This window comes from Amphiprion ocellaris, chromosome 14 (genome assembly GCF_022539595.1).
Source record: "Amphiprion ocellaris isolate individual 3 ecotype Okinawa chromosome 14, ASM2253959v1, whole genome shotgun sequence".
Classification (NCBI taxonomy): Eukaryota; Metazoa; Chordata; class Actinopteri; family Pomacentridae; genus Amphiprion; species Amphiprion ocellaris.
Window position 1 is genome coordinate 22,756,037 of NC_072779.1, and position 21,609 is coordinate 22,777,645.

The 21,609-nt window shown below is 39.2% G+C and overlaps 2 protein-coding genes across 2 annotated transcripts in view; one reads left to right on the top strand and one right to left on the bottom strand.

Annotated features, from left to right (window-relative positions):
• Positions 1-3,944: 3,944 nt before the first annotated feature.
• Positions 3,945-12,270, bottom strand: tmem218 (transmembrane protein 218). The gene is made up of 3 exons (XM_023269722.3): positions 11,813-12,270; positions 10,205-10,307; positions 3,945-4,454 (listed from the first exon to the last, which is right to left on the bottom strand). Exons 1-3 carry the CDS (start codon positions 11,920-11,922, stop codon positions 4,320-4,322), a joined length of 348 nt encoding a protein of 115 aa, XP_023125490.1. The 5' UTR covers positions 11,923-12,270; the 3' UTR covers positions 3,945-4,319.
• A 5,582-nt stretch (positions 12,271-17,852) lies between these two features.
• LOC111568198 (pbx/knotted 1 homeobox 2) overlaps positions 17,853-21,609 on the top strand; it is a 140,333-nt gene continuing 136,576 nt past the window's right edge. The window contains 1 exon segment of the mRNA XM_023269717.3: positions 17,853-17,916. The gene's annotated coding sequence lies outside the window, so the exon portion shown is untranslated.

A 21,609-nucleotide genomic window follows, 5' to 3' on the forward strand; every position in this document is an offset into this window, starting at 1 on the left:
CTTGGCTCTATAGGTCATGCTATCTTTGCATTCTCAGCCTCCGTTGTAGAGCTATGAGGAACCAAGGAGTTACACTTTCTACCATTCTGGAGATTATGTTTCACCTCCCCAAAACCAACTGAAAGAAAACACCAGGAATGGCATTTTTGGGAAATATATGTATTTGCTAAGATTGATACCACAGCAAGCAGACAAACAAGAAATTTTATTTTAGCTTAGCATAAGGACTAAAAGTCAGAATTCCTGACCTAGCTCTGTCCAAAGGTAACAACCCAGTCTATGAGTACCTCCAAAATTGACATGACAACCTGTAAAATGACACAGTGGGTAGATTTTGTAGCATTTGAACAGAACCAAGCATGGTGTTTTCCCCATTTCCAGGCAATAAAGGAGAAAATGTGTTGAACTGTTCCTTTAAAATATGTTGTAGCCACAGCCTACAACTACTGTATGCACCAGCAAAGGTGTCATGATATCCATTCAGCAAAACTTAACAAAAGAAGACCAAAGTGATTTTTAAGCAAACACCAGGACTGGGAAGAGGAAATTGCTAAAAATGAATAAAAAAAACCTACACAGATGCCGGTTTTACAGAGAAACTTCTCTATACAGAGAACAATTTCCCTTAAAGTGAAATTTGATGCTTAATAGGAATAATAAATATAACTATCCCCTTTACTTCATAAGAAAAGAAACAAAGGTGTGTAAACAAGTTTTAAAGACTGAACTCAGTAAAGTGATGATTTCAAAGATTTTTACTTAAATAAATATACACTGTCAGTCAAAAGTTTGGACACACCTTCTCATTTAATGGTTTTTCTTTATTTTCATGACTATTTACATTGTAGATTCTCACTGAAGGCATCAAAACCATGAACAAACACATATGGAATTATGTAAACAAAACAAAAAGTGTGTTTCTTTAGCAGTGGTAATTCTTAGCAGCTATTTGACCATAAAGACCTGATTTTGCACAGTCTCCTCTGAACAATTGATGTAGAGATGTGTCTGCTACTAGAACTCTGTGTAGCATTTATCTGGGCTCTAATCTGAGGTGATGTTAACTTGCCATTTCTGAGGCTGGTGACTCAGATGAACTTATCCTGGATGGACTGTTGTTTCTCTTTACTTAGCTGATTGGTTCTTGCCAAAATATGCATTTTAACAGTTTTCAAATAGGCCTGTCAGCTGTGTGCCAACCTGACTTCTGCACAACACAAGTGATGGTTCCAACCCCATTAAGAAGGCAAGAAATTACACAAATGAACCTTGACAAGACACACCTGTGAAGTTAAAACCATTTCAGGTGACTACCTCATGAAGCTCTTCCAGAGAATGCCAAGAATGTGCAAAACGGTAATCAAAGCAAAGGGTGGCTATTTTGAAGAATCTAAAAATATAAAACATGTTTTGGCTTCTTTCACATTTTTTTGTTTACTACATAATTCCATGTGTTCATTCATAGTTTTGATGCCTTCAGTGAGAATCTACAATGTAAATAGTCATGAAAATAAAGAAAAAACATTAAACGAGAAGGTGTGTCCAAAGTTTTGACTGGTAGTTTTGAACTAGATGTCTGTGTAGCCAAATTCCCGCGCAACATTTGTAACATGTTCCATCATCTAGAAAGCATCTTTCTGCTACAGAGGGTAAGTGAAACTAACACATCAGTCTCACTCTGCTACTCACCTGTGTGTAAAGTGGTGAGCAGATTTTTCCTCGTCTAAGAAAACAGATACACACTTTTTGCTTTCATGTGCAATGATTTTGAACTGAAAGACAACAGACACTGTTGAGAACACCACTCTAACATAAAAACTCAGCTGTCACTAAGGGTTAACGAACATCCAAAACAGAGGCAACAAAATGACGACTGAGAGAACTCCCTGCACTAAGGGAATCGTAATGATGCATACTAACGTTGATTGAAGCATTCACAGTTTTAACTGCTATCTGAAAGAATGTACATATTTTTTTTAAGCTAAAGGGACCGAACATAATGCTCAGATATAATTAATGTACTTATCATGTGGATGAGGGATTGAGGAGCATCTGTAACCAAGTAAAAATCTGTAGAAACACAGTTGCAGCAGTTATGAGGAAGTATAGAACAAGTCATAGTACCACAGAGCCACAGTGGCCTTCGTCCTGAACTGACTTCTAGTCTGCAGCAGCTTGAGAAACGAGGGATCTTAAAGCATGACAGCAATTCAAAGCACGCTGCCAAAATCACAGAGTTTCTGAGATAGAAAACGTGAAAGTATGCCACTTGACTTGAATTCAATAGAACCCCTTTACGGTATTTTAAACAAAAAAGTAGAGCAACACAACCTCTGAAATGAGAAGCTAAAAAAAAAACTGCCTCTGAAGAATGGCAGAACATTTCTGCATAAATTTGTGGACCTTGGAGTCCTTTATGCTGAGGATGGCTGAGTATATGGATGTACAAAGTATGAAAAAAATATTAGATTTGAATCTTTGTAGTCAAAGGATGTTTTTTCCTTCTGTGAGGATACATTTTAAACACAATAAATCTAAATTTCTGTTTTACAAAAGAGCAAAAAACCCAACTGTACAACTTAGACATAATGCAATCATTTGGAGGTGATATAATTCTGAATCACTTGACTTTAACATGATATTGCACATGGATTCCACTTACATCTATTGTGTACATTAGCAGCTGTAGACAGAGACTTCTAACAGCATAGTTTCCATTTTGGTTTTGGTCTATCCAAGACTTCTTAGCATTTTTCATGTGATGTTTATTGACTTTCAATTATCCAACTAATGTGTGGACATGAAAAACAAACACATTTAACATCAGGCAGAAGGCAAATGTAATTAAGTAGAAGGCAAACCCCTCGTGGCACTTATGTTGGCATTAATCAGAATTAAACTGTCTACATGTTTGCATGACACTGTCAGACAAACTATACATTGAGAAAAAACAAGGAAAATCAGTTGAATTTAATGGAAGCGCCTTTAAATATCTGCTGCAATGGACCTGGAAGCTATAGTTGTCGATTTTCATAACCAGTGCAATGTTGAATCCATTCCAACAGGTTAATTAACCTAAATCCATGACTGATTTGAGATTATTATTGAAGTGAAGTTAGAGACTTTTATTGCCTTCACATTTATTGACATTATTAGTTACAGTAAAATGAAAAATAGATTCACGATATTAACATCACTCAATCTATTTGAAGACTTGCATATTAAACCTTCCAGCATTAGACAGCATTGAATGGCACATGACGTAAGATCCATCTAGAACAGGGGTGTCAAACATACGGCCCGCGGGGCAAAACCGGCCTGCCAGAGGGTCCAATCTGGCCCATGGGATGACTTTCCAAAGCGTAAAAATAACAAAGACATTAACTGCAAACTGTAAATTTGCATATAAGTACATTTAAAAAAAGAAAATCTAGACCTTGACAAGTTGTTTTTGTAAAGCAAAATACTAGATTGTTCAGTTCCAGATACCATTGACTGAATGTTTTGAGCCTTTGTAGACACTGTGATCTGTAGGTTGTAATGTGTAAGTAATAAACTGAGGAATAATGTTGTTGAAACTGAATTTATTTTCTTAAGAAATTTCACGTTGTTCATAATGTTTTGTGAGAAGATAGTTTATTAAGTGTGAACATTTTCAGAATGTACTTTTTTTGCACTAAAACTGAGAGAAAATTACGAGTTGTGGTTATTTTTAGGTTATTATTCACTGATTTTACTGGTCAGGCCCACTTGAGATCAAATTGGGCTGAATGTGTCCCCTGAACTAAAATGAGTCGACACCCCTGATCTTGATTTTTAAAGAACAACTTTTTCTTAAAGTCCTGAGTTAAATGTGCATCGTGTACCGTCAGTAACACAATGACATGTCATCTCACCTTGAATGAAAAAGTAGAAAACAGAAAAATGTCAATCACACAGATAAATAAGTAAATACGTTTTTTTTTAATTGATAAAAAGGTGAACAATGACTGTTGGGTAACACTGAATTACAGTAGTACTCAAATAGATCAAATTTAAAAAATAAATAAAAAACTTGACTATGTATTATTGCTTGTGTGAAATGATACATAATAAAAGGAAACAACCTAGGTATTGTCTGTTGGGTATAAACAGTCAACAAACCCACAAACAGTAGTCCATGAAGACAACATTGTTTCTCCTGCTGTTTCTGTTTAGGATGCATTCTCCAGTCTGTTTTCACACAAAGGGGGGCTTCTTGCTACTCACCAGCGCTGCTTGTCTTAATGCTTGTGTACATCAACAGTGTGATCCAAGTGGCAGCTCTGACCCTGGCATCTCTAGTGTGTTCTTAAGGCCTTGGCATATACCGGTTCCAGGAAATGAAAGGGAAGCAGCATGAAGAACGCCACAAGAAAGACCGCACTCACCACGGCCAGGAGCACATAGCGGCCGATGAACAAAGTGTCCACTATCTGCAGAGTAAACAGCGAATCCGTTACAAGTTTGTAGCAACACACTAAAGCAGTGATGCCTAAACAGTATCTATTGAATAGGAAATACATTATACTTCATAAATTCAGTATTTCCTCTGTTATCCACTAGATGTCATCAGAGGGCTTTCACGGAGCTGTGCAGTGGCCTTATGTGAGGCTGTGAATAGGTTGTGAGCATATAGATAGACACAAAATGACAAATCTACTGGTACTGGCTGCATTTAAAAGTTAAATCAAATTTTCTTTGTTTCGCTTTGCTTATTATTTCTTCACTGTGCAGAATGATGTGTGTGTAGATTTAACTGATGAAGGACATGCTCAGTGTGGTCGCCCCAAATCTCAGTTTAACATGTTTACCAGCAGTTGTGGTAATACCGCTTCTACAAGTGTGATGTGGAAACTTGAAACCTCTAAGTCGCATACAAGTAGAATGAATGAGGAGACAACTTGCATCCTGTTGTTCAACTTTTAATTATCCATTCATCCATTATCTATGCTTCACTTAATATTCATTAGGGAGTGGGAGGAAGCTGAAGAAAACCCATGCATGCACAGGGAGAACATGCAAACTCCATGTAGAAAGACCTCAGGCCCAGGCCGGGAAGCGAACCGGGGATCTTCTAGCTGCAAGGTGACAGTGCTAACCACCAATCACCTGTGCAGCCCACTTTTCTGCATGGAGTTTGCATATCCTCCCTGTGCATGTGTGGATTTTCTCTGGGTTCCCCAGCTTCCTCCCACAGTCCAAAAACATGCTGAGGTTAATTGGTAACTCTAAATGGTCCGTAGGTGTGAATGTGAGTGTGATTGTTTGTCTCTATGTGTAGCTCTGTGATAGACTGGTGATCTGTCCAAGGTGTCCCCTGCCTTCACCCTAAATCAGCTGGGATAGGCTCCAGCCCCCCACGACCCTAATAAGGATTAAGTGGTGTATAGATTATGGATGGATGGATTTCTGGGTTTGTTTGGAATTTTTCAGTAACTTGCCATATGTGTGTTTTACGTTTTAATTAAACCTTTAATTCAAAATGATACCAAAACCAATTGATATAATTCACAGTTGACAAGGCAGAATAACTATGGAGGAGCTTCAAGAGTCTTAGATATCAAGCAGTCATCTAGCCCCCTCACCCTATCCACAGCTCCAGCTCCAGGACATACAGCATCACCATTGAGGAAGGTTACAGCTGAACTAGTTTCTTTTTCAGACAAACTACTCACTGTTGTCAGTTGTGGAACTTGAGAGAAGATTGTGTGTTTGTCAACAAGAATACAGTTAGATGTAATTTGAGATATCTGGAAATTCCTGGATTGCTTAACTCTGTGCTGCATTCAGCAGACGTGCTGTTCTGGGCCCCATTTCATAAAATTTGCAACATGTAATCTGTGACCAGCATGAGATCATCTTCTTTGTCTTAATGTATCCCTTTTACCTAATAAAAATAAACATCGCACCAAAACCATGCATCAGCATGGTAGAGGACTGGAGAACTTGGAAAGTTATCTGCAATTTGTGATTGACGTGCAAGTGCAGCAGTCAAATATTGTACACTGACGGTTTCCCCTGTACCTCAGATTTCAAATCCAATTAAAACATACAACTATACTGTATATTTTGAGTGTATTCATATATGAATGCATTGATTCAACAATGGACTACAGGGGATACTCGGTTTACGACAACCTTGACCTACGGTGTTTGGTCGTCACGTCGGAACTGGTTACATGGCTGGTTGGCGAGCGGAGCGGACGAATATGTCGTCACGTGGTGCTATAAGACGGCTTTGTTTACCTTCGCTGGCTGTACGCCACCTTTGATTGTGCTACATTCGCTAACTTTTTGCCCTTCATTATGGCTCCCACGCGTAAGTCAGACTCTTCTGATGGAGTTTCAACTTAGGGGGAAAATTGACTTATGTTGGGCCATAGGAACGGAACACTGATGTAAGCCAAGGATCCCCTACATGGGTATCTACACAAATACTGGCCTTATTTACCACAAGGCACATTGGTCAATCATGACATGAAACAGTGTCTTTTAGTCCCTGCTGTTCAAAACTGTCGTTTTATTAACCTCGAGAATATCATTTAAATTGAAGACAGCCCAATAATACAGGCAGCCTGTGTCTGAACATTAACCAGTTGTGTACGTACAGCCTCTGGTTATTTTAGACATAGAAAATGATTTCCTGTAGTACACAGAGATAGAAAGATAAGCAGGAGCACTGTAAGTGTGACTGTGAGAATTTGCTGTGTGGTATTTATGATAGATGACCACATAATGAATGAATTTGGCTGTCAAACTTTGCTTGTTTACAGAAAAACCTGTGATCGAAGAAATAGCATGTTTGCTGTTTCACTGTTTTATCACAACTACCAAAATATAATGTTGCTTTGGGGTTCTCTTTATTTTTGGATCCTGCTGTTTCTTATCTAGATAGATGATCAGCGAGGGCACAAAACCACACAGCACTGCAGAGAAAACATCGATTAGGGGATGTAAAGCGAGCGAGACGCAGGGCTTGGAGAGACAACAGATCTTCTAGACTGATGTTTCTGCTTCTTGGGTTCGGAGAAGTTTGGAGTTGTTAAAGTTGCCATTAAAAGATTTAATCAACACTTCAATTATAGCTCTGGGTCTTTGTTAATATTTCCATCATGAGCCACCCATGAATGCGAGAACACAAACTGTGTAACGCCCTAAAGCCAGATAATAGACGGAATACAGCAGCCCTACTGCTGTCTGGAGAGAGATTTCACACGGAAAGTTGTAGAATGAGAGTAGGTGTGTGTGTGTAACCCCACTGGTGTCTACGAGAGGTGCAGATGATGTATGCTGTCTCTTATGGATGCATTTAACACATCTCACTTTTTAATTTGCCAATTACGCAGCAAGCATGAGCCCAAAGTGTGGGCAATGTTTTATTAATGTGCCACTTGGTGCACGGGTGGGAGCAGGGAGGCAGGGGGTGGAGAAGGGAGGTGTGGTAGAAAACCACCCCCACCCCTAGTCTGGGACTGCCCTAATTGACACGATGATATTTTACTTTTGTTTAACAGCGAGAGGTTAGAGATTTCTCACACACACATTATCTTTCCGCTTGCGACTAAGTTTCAGGTTTTGTATGTGTGAAAACAACTCTGGTCCAACACAACTATAAAATGTCACTGGTTGTCCCCAGTGGATATTTTTTTACATTTTTTTTATCCTCACATCCGTGTTTGCCTTTGTTTCATACTGTTTCTGATCTGATGGGGGAGGTAGATTTAACACCAACAATTTCAGTTTTTGATAGTACTGTATTATGTTATGATTCTTAATATAGTCTTGTTTTATATGTACATTTGAATTTATTATTCATTGTTGTTAATTTAGCTTGTTATCAATGCACAGTCCAGTGGCAGCTATTTATGTTTTCGTCATGCCTCATGTATGATGACAATAAAGCTATTCTATTCTATTCTATTCTATTCTATTCTATTCTATTCTATTCTATTCTATTCTATTCTATTCTATTCTATTCTATTCTAATTGATTTTAGAATGAAACAGATCTTCCCATCCTCTCACTAATTTCATTCATTCCTTTTAATTATTTTAATTTTTTGGCGTTTTTCTGACAGTTTGTTGGGATTTTTTCAGTAATGTGTGGTACATGTCTGTGTTTTAATTTTAAGGTTTTAATTAATGTATGAGTTGAAATCTTTTCACACATTTGTAGACTAAAATTCTATTCTACTGTATTCTATTAACTACCCCTTAAAATATGCAAAGCCTGAATGAAGCGTTAAAGAATGATTTGGGATGATTTCTTATAGCTGTAACCATCTACAATAATGTAAGCTGTTTTTTTAAACAACATTTTTTGTATCATATATCTGAATTAGAGAATTAACAGGCCTCTTGGTGGTGACTAAAGATTGACTACTCCACACAAAGCAAACCTCAGATTGTCATGTTTTTCCTGAACTGATTTATACATGTAACCTTTTTAAACTCTGGAATCAGTTTACAGTCTCTGTACATGGATTACTTTTACTCTGAAGCCTTGTACAGAAATCCAGGAAGTTACATTTTGCTCCTCTCTCTTTTTTTGTTGCTGGTGTGGTGTCTGCCTTTGCACAAAAGCTATAAAACATGAGCTGGCCAGGATGGGGCTCTGCTCTGCTATTTCTATGGGGTGGCAGCTTGCTTGGCAGATCTGGCCGGCTTATTGGCACAACCCGGAGGCAACATGGGGGAGTGTTTGTTCTGTGTTGCTGTTGGACTAAGATAAAGCAGAACAGGCCTTTACGACAAGCACATGCACAGAAGTGCACACAGTGACACTATTTACAGGCATACAGTGCTGCGGATACTGGCTTACAGTATGGCAGAGTTAAGGTTTCCTGCAGGACAACTAGTTTATACCTCACATCGAACTGGAGTCTTTGTCCTCAGTCAGTAAAAATAAAGGAAACTAATTCTGCTCTTAGTTACAACACTGTATGACCTGAGCTTTGCCTTTCTGGGTTGTGTCCATAAACACACACACATTTGTATGGCTATCTATGTGTGGACACTTACTGACATAACAGATTTCCTTTCCCCCTTACCCTCACCTTAACCATCACAACTAAGTGCTAAACCAATCCTAAATCTAATCCCGAACATTTACTTTTAAACCAAGTCTTCACCCTCAATCAGTCATTTAAAAGGTTGTGAAAAAACTAAGACTGACCAAAAGGTTCTCATATTTCAAAAATAGCCTTACTTGATGGTCGAAAACTCAAAGCAGTCCTCACAAAAAAAATAGCTAGACAAGTACTCACACAACAACAAAATGTGAGTAACCCAATCAGATACTGAGAGCACACATCTCTTACAAGAAAAGCACTCAGAGAGCGCAGTACTTTGCCAAGGCAGCTCAGTCGTATCATTTCCGACAGATGAAATCTATAACAAAGAACTACCTTGCGGTGAGCGCAGGCGTGTGTTATGCACGTGTACATTATGTACCGATACCGAATTGCATGACCTAAATATGTAGTGGGGGTGAATCACTTTGTCCTTGTGTCATTTCTGACCTTCCCTGAAAATTTCATCCAAATCTGTTAGTCCGTTTTTGAGTAATATTGCTAACAGACAAACAGACAGACCGACAGACAAACGTACACGGATTGTCACATAACTCCGCCGCCAAGTAATGAAACGTCCCACTGTACTGACTTGTCATTGTGCATCATGCAAGCAGGCACTATGTGATAAAACTTTGTGTACATGAGATGGCCACTCAGCAAAGTTAGTGTAGTGTTTTTGGGCCCTGAATCCTCACTTTTCACACCAAACCTAAAGCTTTTCTGTGTTACCACATGCCAAGTGGCTATACATCAAGACTGTTTACAGCCCAGGCCTGCTTCAATTTTCAAGTGACCTACATGATGCTGTCATTAAGCACAAGTCTCAGTAACAGAAGAAAATACCCCAAATCTCTGTGTTTTCAATGTATTAAATCGATTCAGAGTATTTCCATGTCGTGGATTTGGCAGTATAGTAAGTTTAAACTGCCTTTTAATGGGTTGGACAGAACAATGAGTGAAAACATACCCATTCATATTCTAGGCAGGCACAAGATTTGAATTTAAGTTTAGTTGGCTGACAATGCAGAGCAGTAGTCACGAATAAACTCACCCTCTAGTTTGAATTTGTGAGTGTGTGTTAAAGTATGTAGATTAGTGACTGGAGCTCACCTCTATCTCTTTGAAAGGCGGCGGCGTCTCTGGGGTGCGAGGAAATAACACCAGCGCCAAAGTGATGGTAAGAGCCAAGAGAAAAACAGGGATAACTCCTAGCCTAGCAGGGCACATACAGTTCAAACAAAGAGGACAGCATTAGGGCTCCCACAACTGATTCAATGTTCTCTGTAAGACTTGCAGTAAACACAGGGTTATGTGAGGGTAATGCCAATATAAAAGGCCCAATCTAAAGAATGGCAGCTTTTATTGTGCTTTTAAAAAGTTGTTAACTTTCCAATCAAGTAAATAGCACCATGTGTAACGCATTTAAGCTTTACCGTAATTGCACAGTCTTTGGTGTCGCAGAGGATACTACACAAAAATAAACATTAACTGATTTCAGTAGTATCATGGTCTGAAGTGATAATCAGCATGGATTGTAAGGTATATTTTCCCACCAATCAGTAGTGAGCATAATTAATTGTTTCAAAGAGCAGAAGTAGATTTTTGGTAGGCAACAAAAATGTGTCAGATATAAGAGGTAAAGCATCAGTGCATCACATTATGTTTCTTTCTGCTAAAAGACACCATATAATGTTTTATGAATCTGGGTACACTTTGATTAATTCGAGTATCAATCAGTTTTTAAGCTCTTGATATTATCACAGTTACCACCTTACAACACTGTAATCAATAGTGCCAAAAAGTGATTGTCTACCAAAAAGTGGCTTCCTGTTTATGGTGTGTTGTCCTGTTTATTTCCATTTACAGCTGCTTTTACCTGGTTCAAACAGCCATAACATGCAAACACATTTAACTGTATGTCTTGTGTGGTAATAGCAAAATGTGTATCTTTGGGATGCTTACATTTCTTGTAACTATATAAATGAGACCAATGAACTTTTAGCATTTTATAGTGTTGTCAGGCCTGACATTTAGGATGACTGCAAGCAATACTATTGCATTGTTGTCAGTGTTTAGGCTGTATGTGTTCGATACGTCTAATAACCCCTTGTAAACTGTAAATAACATCATTTAGATGGGCATTAAAAATTAAGAAATTATCTTTTATAATTATCCAATGGGCTATATTTCATAAAATATAAGCCTAATGAATGAAACCAGCCATCCTGATGTATTATTAACAGTGTAGACGCTGAAATCACTTTGAATTGAATTTCAAATCATTACAGAGAATTGGATTGTTTATATTGTAGAACACAAAGCAGGTAAAATAATGCAGATCGAGGTACATTTTCTCTCGGACCGCAAAGAGCTTTTTTTTTTTTTGGAGACGATCGCTTTGTGGCACAGCATCGTTGATGCTGTGCCACAAAACAGTAATACCTAGTCACCTGGTGAATCATGAATATGCCGAATGTATTAACTCCCTCTAATAATGCCCTAATTGAAGGTATAAACGTTGCACGGTGTGTGCACTTTCACTGACAAGGAATTCACATGAAATATCAAAGGAATAAGGCACTGAATGATTTAGATATGAGTTACCGGTCTCGTATAGAGGCTTTTCCTCATAAATAATAAATTTATATAAGGTAAATATCTTCCATCGGACTTTGAGGGGTGTGTGTGTGTGTATATATGAGCTGCTGTCTCACTTACTTCGCGGATCCAGATGCTCTGAGCAGCATCATCCCAAACACAAGAGCAGCAATCCAGACCACGGCAATGACAAAAACGCCGGTACCGACTTCCAGCACGGTGTTAGCCATGTTTTCTGCAACGTTTTAAGGTTGCTTAGTTGACGGGTCAAACACTTAAACGCTGGTGTGTATGAATAGCATTGTAGGAACGATGCTCAGGATGTTATTATCAGCTCTAGTCAAACAACTTCGGCTGTATAGGTAGCGTTAGCTTCGGTAGTTAGCAGTAACCCTTCCACTGTAGTATTTGCCGTCACTGCTGGCGCTACTAAGCTGAGATCGACAGACTCATGCTTAGTGCGAAATAGAAATCATGGTGTTCAATAAATACAACGCTTTGTTTTCATAGAAGTGGCTTCTTGCTGCCAACTAACACGCCAGCAACCATAAAGCAGTCAGGAGCGGGTAAGCTCACTCATCGCGTCCTGTGCTTCCTGGTAACAGCTAACTGGAGTGTGATTGGATAAGTGCACTGGACGCCTGGCCAATCAAATACATTGTTACTACAGAGTGAATAACACATGGGAAATGGGCACACAGAACTCCACTAAGCTTTTCTGCTTTCAGTCTTATTTCCAGCATGTTATGATGCTGCTCTAGAGTCAAAGCTTTACCCAGTTAAACCTGATAAGGGGCTCCTGTCCCCAGTTCGTCTCTCTGTACAGCCGCTCATACATTCCAGTCATTCTAAACCCCAGTTTCTGCACTATCTTACATTAGGGTTACAGAGCTAATCCATGTTTTCCCTCAGAGTTAATTAACCGGCAATGTTTGAAAACCTGGAAGAACCAAGGATCTCATTTAACCGTCTGGGGGCAGTGATGGAAACACAGCTTATCATTTGCTTCTTCAGCCAAGACATATGCATAGGAACTTATATACAGTATAATAAGCTTTTAATTTAACCTTTAAGAAAAAAGTAATGCTTTTTTAAAATTATTGATATATTTTAGAATTCCAATTTAAGTCACGTGACAATTACAAGTAATATTATAAGCAATAGTGTTGAGTGTGTTCGTTTTTTTGAGATAGAAGACAAACTACTTCTTTCCAATTAAGCTGTTTATTTTCTAAATATCAGTGTTTTAAAAGAATCTTGTACAAGGACCTTTTCTGTTTGGAACAGCCTCCCAGAAAAGGATAAAGTTTGCTATGAACAGAACATTTTATTCAGTATGGTGAAATGTGATTGGTTATAAAACACAAACATATAATTCAAATATTGAAATGTGATTGGCTAAAGGTGGGGATAACCGTGGTTTAGACTCAGTTCTCCCATTAGTTGGTGCACAGGTATGTCCGTATCTCTTGGCACACGATTCATCCATTCTCCAGGAGCCGCACCCTGTGAAATGAACCCTCCTGCAAACTTTTTCCCGCTTTCTACCAGTTAGTATTATTCCATTGTTAGCGGACATGTGATGTAGCCATTAGTGGTATCTCGTAGGGGGGATGCAAGTGTTCCTCAGGGAGGATTATTATGGTTTCTCCCTCAAACAACCTTCAGCTAGCAGGTTCAGTAAAATTAATTGTTACATTATAAGAAAGCAGGAATGTGCTGTGCATAAAGGCCAAAGCTCTATCTTTGTTAGTGTGTGTATGTGCAGAAGAAGAAGAAGCATTTTTTGTAAGTGGCTGAATCTTTCTAGCCTGACCTGTCTGTGTCCATCAGAGCTTTGAGTTAGAGCTTAGCTCCATCTCTTTCCTTTTGAAGGTCAAGCACAACTCATGGATTCATTGCAGATTAAATGGTTATTATTATCAATATTATAACACTCATATGTAATATCAATTTTAGTGTTCAGCTAGCAGTACTTTAAAAATAAATCCTAACAATAGTTGTAATCCTGTGTCAGAAGTGTTCTTGTTCTCAGAACGCATGTACAAACGGACTTCCATCCATCCATTATCTATACACTGTTTAATCCTCATTAGGGTCGTGGGGGTGCTGGAGTCTATCCCAGCTGACTTGGGGCCAAGGCAGGGGACACCCTAGACAGGTTGCCAGTCTGTCGCAGGGCTACATATAGAGACAAACAATCACATTCGCATTCACACCTACAGGCAATTTAGAATAATCAATTAACCTCAGCATATTTTCAGACTGTCGGAATAAGATGGAGAACGCGGAGAAAACCCACGCATGCACAGGGAGAACCTGCAAACTCCATGCAGAAAGATTCCAGGCCCAGGCCAGGACGCGAACCGGGGATCTTCTAGCTGCAAGGCAACAGTGCTAACCACCGATCACCTGTGCAGCCCAATTCTCTGCACGGAGTTTGCATGTTCTCCCTGTGCATGTGGAAGTTTTCTCTGGGTTCTCCAGCTTCCTCCCACAGTCCAAAAAACATGCTGAGGTTAATTGGTAACTCTAAATGGTCCGTAGGTGTGAATGTGAGTATGACTGTTTGTCTCTGTATGTAGCCCTGTGATAGACTGGTGACCTGTCCATGGTGTCCCACAAGTCAAGTAGGCTCCAGCCCCCCGTGACCCTAATGAGGAGTAAGTGGTGTATAGATAATGGATGGATGGATTTCTGGATTTTTGTTGTTGGTTAGAGCTGCTTGCTTGCATGTGGTTGAATAGATATATAGGCTGCACTGTTGAAATGTGTTTGTGTAGAAACAACAGCATTAGAAAATGAGTTTTATGAAGAAGTTCTGCAAGAAAAATAGTACTTATTGTAACTCCAGTTCTATGAGTACATGGCGAGCTCTCTGATGGGCTTAACTATTGATTGTGTAGAAAGGCCAGAGAGGTGGCCAGACTTTACTCTGTGAAGGCCTCATCAGATCACCTCTTGGCTCTGCCCTTGTCCAAGTTAAACATTTGTTTCTGAATCTAAATAAAGATGTCTGCCCGCTGCTACGGGTAGAAAACAGAGTTGCAGTCTTCTATATCATTTACTCTCAAGCCTACATTTCTCACCAACCTACACACATGAATCTGCACTGGCACTTTATAGGCTGTTTAATGCTAGTAGTAATATTGCAGTGAATCATATCATAAAACACATAATCCAGGCAGGCAAAGTCTAAGCTACACTTTTCACCACAGGTGTCTGCTGGTCACTACAAATCTGGAGCAGGGTTGTTATCACATTTTAATTCACAACTTTCTGCTTGTTTTTTGAGAGTGTGTTACAGCTCCTTTACACAGCTACTGTGTGCTCTATGTTGAATTTTCTGAGGCCATTTCAATTTGTCCAATTAACATGGACTATGACTTATCCTCCTTTTAGCATTACTTTTTTGAGAAGCTGTCCAGTCAGCTTTTTTGTGCATTACAAGGGCAGTTCTGGTCCACATCTGTCTGTGGCTCCTGCTTGCTGCACTGCTTCTGATCCCACCTGTTTTTGAAACGTAATAATGAGTGCAGACGACAGGGGGCTGGCTAAAATGGTGATTCAAAGGCATGTGTGTGCCTCTGGGTGCTCACATGTTGCCTTTAGGTGACCCTCGTAACGTCCACACATCCGGCATCTATTGATGAATCAGACAAATAATTAAGAGGTCAGGTGGTAGATGTCTGAATCTACTTAAAACATTTTAGAGCAATTAATACCAAGAGCAGAAATAAAACACAAGCCGATATGTGCACATTTGTGGGTTTGATTGACTGTCATTCATGTAGTTTGACTTTCTCTGTTGCCCACAGTGAGAATTAGAATTTCTGGAAATGATGTAGGGATTAATTTGGTTTCTTGTAAGAAAAATGTAACACTTAGAACTGCTCATTTCTGGCTGTGCACACTTTTACTCACCTTTAAAAGTATACTGTCACACCATATACATTTAGAAGCTAATAAAATTACTGAATAGATGGTATGTTGCACTCTTCAAACTAATGTTTGAGCCCAACATAAACACAATATAATGCAACAATGCAATTTCTGATGAAATTATGTTCATCAGTAAAATACACCGAGTTAGGGGAAGCAGCGTTTCCTCCACCATCAAGGTACTGTTGATTACATGATTGGTAGCATAAATACAAATTCATTGCTCATAAAAAAATAAATAGCTTCAACTGCTATTTCCATGTTATTTCAAATTTATTGTTAAGTGCTATCCACCTAATTGCAACCTTTCTGAACAAAAGTTTTTAAGTTGGCAAACCTCGACCTCAAGGTGATGGAAGATTTAGTTTTTAAGCCAAATGAATTCAGTCTTAGCTGCTACTGCAGAAATCTGTGTTTAAGTTACACACAATATTAAGATGATGTGCTGTTATGCCATCCTTACCCATCATTCAAGATTCAAGAACTTTATTGTCATATACACAGCAGAAACACAGTGGTTACCCTGAGTAATGAAATTCTTACTTTGCGAGTTCCCTTCACACAACTGAAATAACAAATAAAATAAAATAGAATATAATGAAAATAAGATAAAATAAAAATAGTGAAAAAAATAAAAATCTTGCAAATATGCAAATGTTAACATCTTGTGCAATACTGTCATATGTGAACGGGTTTTGATATGTGCAAATAATATTGTTTGCAACTTTTCAGGTTTATCTAAATCAGTACATTTTTCACTTGCAAACATGCATTTAATTGAGTGGTAGGAATCGGTCCCAGGGTTTACTTTTTAGAGTGAAGGGCTGCTACACTCCTCAGCTTTGCCGTTCTGTTTTGCTTTTATTCCAGCAAAGCACAGTGGAGATGTAAATTGTGCAAAAAATTCATTACATTTTCAAATTGAATGTCTTTAACCCTTAGATTAATAAGTGGGTCAAAAATGACCCAGTGAGGTTGTTTTCTCCCAATATCTTTGTAATGGAAAGTTTTTATCAATTCATTTTTCAGCTATTCCTCAAAAAACATCTTTTTGATGTCAATCCATTAAAATTTTTAAGTTACCTTGTATACTTTTAAAGAAACTGTAATATTTCTATTACTACCCTGAATCTTTATCCCAGATAATATCATACAAGAAGTGATGCAGTGCATAAACTTGGAGGGACGGAGAGCAGCAACAGCTGGAGGAAAAGAATGGAAAAGTTTCAACAAAATGGAGGTTATAATAATGACTTTATATATATTAGCATCCTTAGGAACAGTGTTCACAAAGTGCTTTGACATTTGACACCCAAAACATGCAACACAGACAATCAAGCAAGATATAGGAGACAAGTCAGAGCAGTCAATTAAAAGAAATAGTAAAAACGCTAATAAATTGAATGAATAATTAGCTAGATTAGCACGCAAGTCAAACAAGGGATCTAGGCAGTTTGAAAATTAAAGAATAAGACTGAGGGTTAAAATTAAAAGTCAAAAGAATTAGAGCAACGACATAACACCAAAGAACCAGGCAGGTAAAATTAAGATAAAACAAGAGAGAACATCTAAAGTAAACATGACACAATACAGAGCACTAAAATTAAATAAAGCTAAATGTATACTTCATCTAAAAGCAAGTCTATAAAAGTGGATTTTAAGAAGTGATTTAAAAGAAGTTACTGACTGCAAGCCTTCTCTCCTCAGGCAGGTTGACATTCTTCTATTGCTGTTCTGTGTAACATTCTTCTTATTCAGTTATCAAGATGTTAAAAAATCTGTTATAAAATGAAAAATAAACATATTTCAAACATGAAATCGTTCTTGTGTGTCCAAAAACATAACACGCACCCCGACACAAGTGATTATTATCAACCAAAATGACAAAAATGGCATAAAGACAAATCGGTGGGTCATTTTTGACCCACTTATGGAGGAGTGCAGGGTCCAATCACTCTTGCATCTAAGGGTTAAATCTAATCGGGACCAATCAACTGTAACATTTTGATGAATCAGTTTGCTTCGGTTGCTCAGAACCTGCAGATAAAAAAAGAGCGCTATCTTTTCCCCCCTCGGCTGTTGTGTTCTCGCGGAGCCCTGCACGTGATTGCCGTATTTCCCACGGACACTGGAAGGCATCAGCAGCCCGGTGTTGGGAAAACGGGGAGCGGAGATGAAGATGGAGGTGGGAGGGGCCTGGCGGGGCTGACGTCAGCGGCTGTGTGGAGGAGTATAGGCTGTGCTGTCAGCCCAGTGTCAGTCTGATGAAGATTGGCATGCAGGTAAGCTGTCATTCATTTCCAATGTCAGTGCATGGGAGCAGGGCTTTACCACTCCAGCGTCCTTTTCCCCTTTTCCCCCCCTTCATTACAAAAGGCAGGACATTATTCATACAGTCAGACAGGCAGCCAGGCCAGAGTGAGGGAGAGAGAGAGGGAGGGAAAGAGAGACAGAGAGTGAGGGAGGGAGAGAGAGTGAGGGAGAGAGAGGGAAGGAAAGGGAGGAAGGGAGGGGGGACGTAACGGAGGGGGAGAAAAAAAGAGAGAGGGAAAGGAGAGGAGATGCATTTTTGTGCTGGACTGAAAGACCAGTGGATTTTTTTCTTTCTTTCTGTCTTTCTTTTGCTTGATGCGGCGTTTGGATTTTTTAAAAAAATAGTCTATTTGTGATGCAGATATGTGTAGGATGTGTTTTTGTGCCGCGGACGCTTCAGTGCAAAAAAAAAAAGGTTGTAATTTTGCAGAATAAGAATATAAAAAAAAACAGTGAATGGATCGGGTGAATGGCGCAGAGCTGCAGGGAGCTGCTGGCGGTTTCTATGAGTTGATTTTTTTTTCTTTCATTTTTGCCAATTAGGAACGCCACGTCGTGTTTAGATGATTTGTACATGAACGGTGAATGCGTGATGGTGTGACTCGTGTTGCCTTTTCACTGCTCCTGCAATTTACTTCGTGTGGAAGTTATAGTGGCATGTTAGTAAAAAAGGCTGTTATTCTGACTGGCAAAGTTGTAGGCTGTGTAAAGCAACTCTGTCAGTCGATTTTTTAAAATAATAAATTGACAGTTGTGTGTGTGTGTGTATGTGTGTGTGTGTGTGTGTGCGTGCTGTTTTTGTTTGTGACAGAATAAACAAATGCACAATAATGTAAGACTGAAAAGGAAAAAAGAAAGAACTCCAGGTGAAAATTCTGCTTTTATATTTATCATCTGCATTGGTCTTTTAAACTAGTCTTTTCTGTAAAGATGCATGTGTCACTTCTTCATTTCCTGTTCACAAACAGTAGTTTTATAAAGTGATACTTGTGTAAATGTCTATTTCAGTCACTTGTCCGTATTCAAAAAGGTCGAACAGAGTCTTAATTCTCTGTGATTTCCTTGATGAACTCTTGATTGAAGTGTTTCTGCATCTTGCTGAGCTCTAATATTTACTCTCAGCCTACTCTGCCCTGCAAAGCCTCCCTAAGACTGAACACTGGCCTTCTTTGTGTGCCCCTCACCACTTTACTTTCTATTTCAGATGACTGGTTTATTCCACAATTGCCTGAGTGAATCTTTCGCTCATGGGAGACGTTTAACTGGCTCAGAGCGGAGTCGGTGCACAATTTTGTTGCTCCCCGTTTGATTGGAATTTAACAATTTTGCAAGTGGAAAGGTGTAAATTCACAGGTCATTTGCTACACCCACAGGTACACATGCAGAGTGAATTTGAAAAAAAAAACCCCACAAGTTACTGAATGTAAAGTTCAAGGAATTTTACTTTGACATCACAGGTTTTGTTGTCTGTCTGTGCTAAAATGTATCATGCAAACTACGGCCCGTCATAGCCGTAAGACCATGGCCTGAGCGTGGGGAGTACATAAGCTTAATTAAATATGCCTGAACCATTTGTTTACTAATCATCTGCTTCCCTGAGAAATCACAATGGCGATTTGGACCACTTTAGCTCCGTTCGTCAAACACATTCGGCAGGTGCAGAGTGTAAAATCCCACAAGGAGCTGAACTCGCACCCCCCGTGAAAGTAAATGCTTTGAAAAGACGCCGTTGTTGTTGCTTGCGAGTCGCTGTTGAAAGAGCAAAAGAAGGTCTGTTACCTTTTACACTATTCAAATGATTGTGTACCTTTGTCAGCGGACGATTCAGCTGGGAACGAATCTCGACGGCGCGCACACGCAAACACACAAGTCGAAATGCATCGCTTACCAATCACCCTCAGAGATGTTTGTTCTTTGTTGCGACGTACCCCACACGGCTCTACGTATTGTTAGAACAGGATAATGCCAATTTAGTTTATCCAGCAAACCCTGCTGAGATCTTAATTGATGATTTGTGTCATTGGACAAGCAGCCCGGGGGCATATTTGGGGGCTGCAAAATACTCCGACACTATTTGCATATTCCCATTCCTGCTATATGAGTAAATTACATGATGAGGTGTGATGCTGTGCATTCCTGCAGCTTTTGGGGGGATAATCACTAATAAAGTGATTCAGTCACACTAAATGAAGGAAGTAAACAGAGCGAGGAGAGCATATGTTACAAACCAATTTAAGCATTTATGTATGGCCATAAAGCAATAGAGGAAATTAAACCATCGGCAAATGTCTTGTCATTTCCTTTGCCTTTGCCTCTAATTCCACCCTGCATGGTGCCGCGGAAACCAATGCATCATTTTTGGAGACAGTCTAAATTTTTTGGAGAGGGGGAGAGTGGGGGTCTTATAAGGCTTACAGGACTTCCTTTAGTGGATTTCTTTCCACTAGTGATCAGATTGTGAAATGTCTAATTAGGTTTTTAAGGGCCTCACTTTCTTAAATCAGGCTGGAAAAACAGAGAGGATGTTCAGAATTATTCATAAGGCTTTAGTCTGCTGGGTATCCTCAGCGGAGTGCATCTAGGTCCTGTTCCGGCCCGTGAGCAATGTGATGTAGGCTAGTTTTCTCATGTTCAATAGCAGAGCGATCCTTAAGACAATTGTGTTGCGTTGCATGTTTCGGCCCTGTCTGGGCCCTCACAGGTCATGCCCACTAAGCCCGCTTGATCCCTATTGCTCTCAAGAGGAGGTAGAGGCCTGTTTATGCCGTCAGACAGCACAGCTTAAGGACAGCCCTTGCATGCTTACCCCTGCTCATTCCACAGCCAGTGCTGCGTTGGCATGGCTCTAAGTAAGCCACCAGGGAGCGGGGTCGGAGAGAGATGCATTGGCTTGATTTATGCTTCAAGAGGAACAGCAGGCAAATTCAATGATTCTCCATATACTGTCAACATCACGAAGCTCGGTTTAAGAAAGGGCACAGAGATGTAATGAAAACACAGACCGTGTAGGACCGTGGTTGATTAATTTTGAAAAGTGGAGTCAGGCTGTAGTGTCATTGTTTTATACGGAAAAAAAAATACTGTTGCAACCTATTTTAAAGTACATTCAACAAAACATAAAACATAAAAACAACCTGCATGGCAGAACAAGCAATCAGTGAAATTTGTTTTCAAGGAATACATTATCGTTTGCTAGTTAAAATCCAAAAGCAATGTATTTTCACTGTCAAACTGTGAAAGTAAAAGAAAAACAAGAAATATTGTATTACTGCAGCTGTAGCATTTATTTCACAGAAATCTGTGTAATGATTATGATTGCTTACACACACACACACACACACACACACACACACACACACACACACACAAACATGTGTGTGTGTGTGTGTGTGTGTGTGTGTGTGTGTAGCACTGTTCCTTAGAAATTTTGAGTAAGTAAAATACCACAGCGAGTATTGTTTTGCAACAGTTTATTTTTCTTGATCAACACAATGAGGAAATGTGAATTTGTGGATTTCTGATTTCTGTAATTGTTGGCACTGTTCATCGGTAATGTATTGAATATTTTTGTATGAATCCCCTTAGAGTGAGTGCAGTATTTTTAGGAATATGTTTAGATACCAAACAATTTACAACAGGGCTGAGGAATATGCAAAAAAATC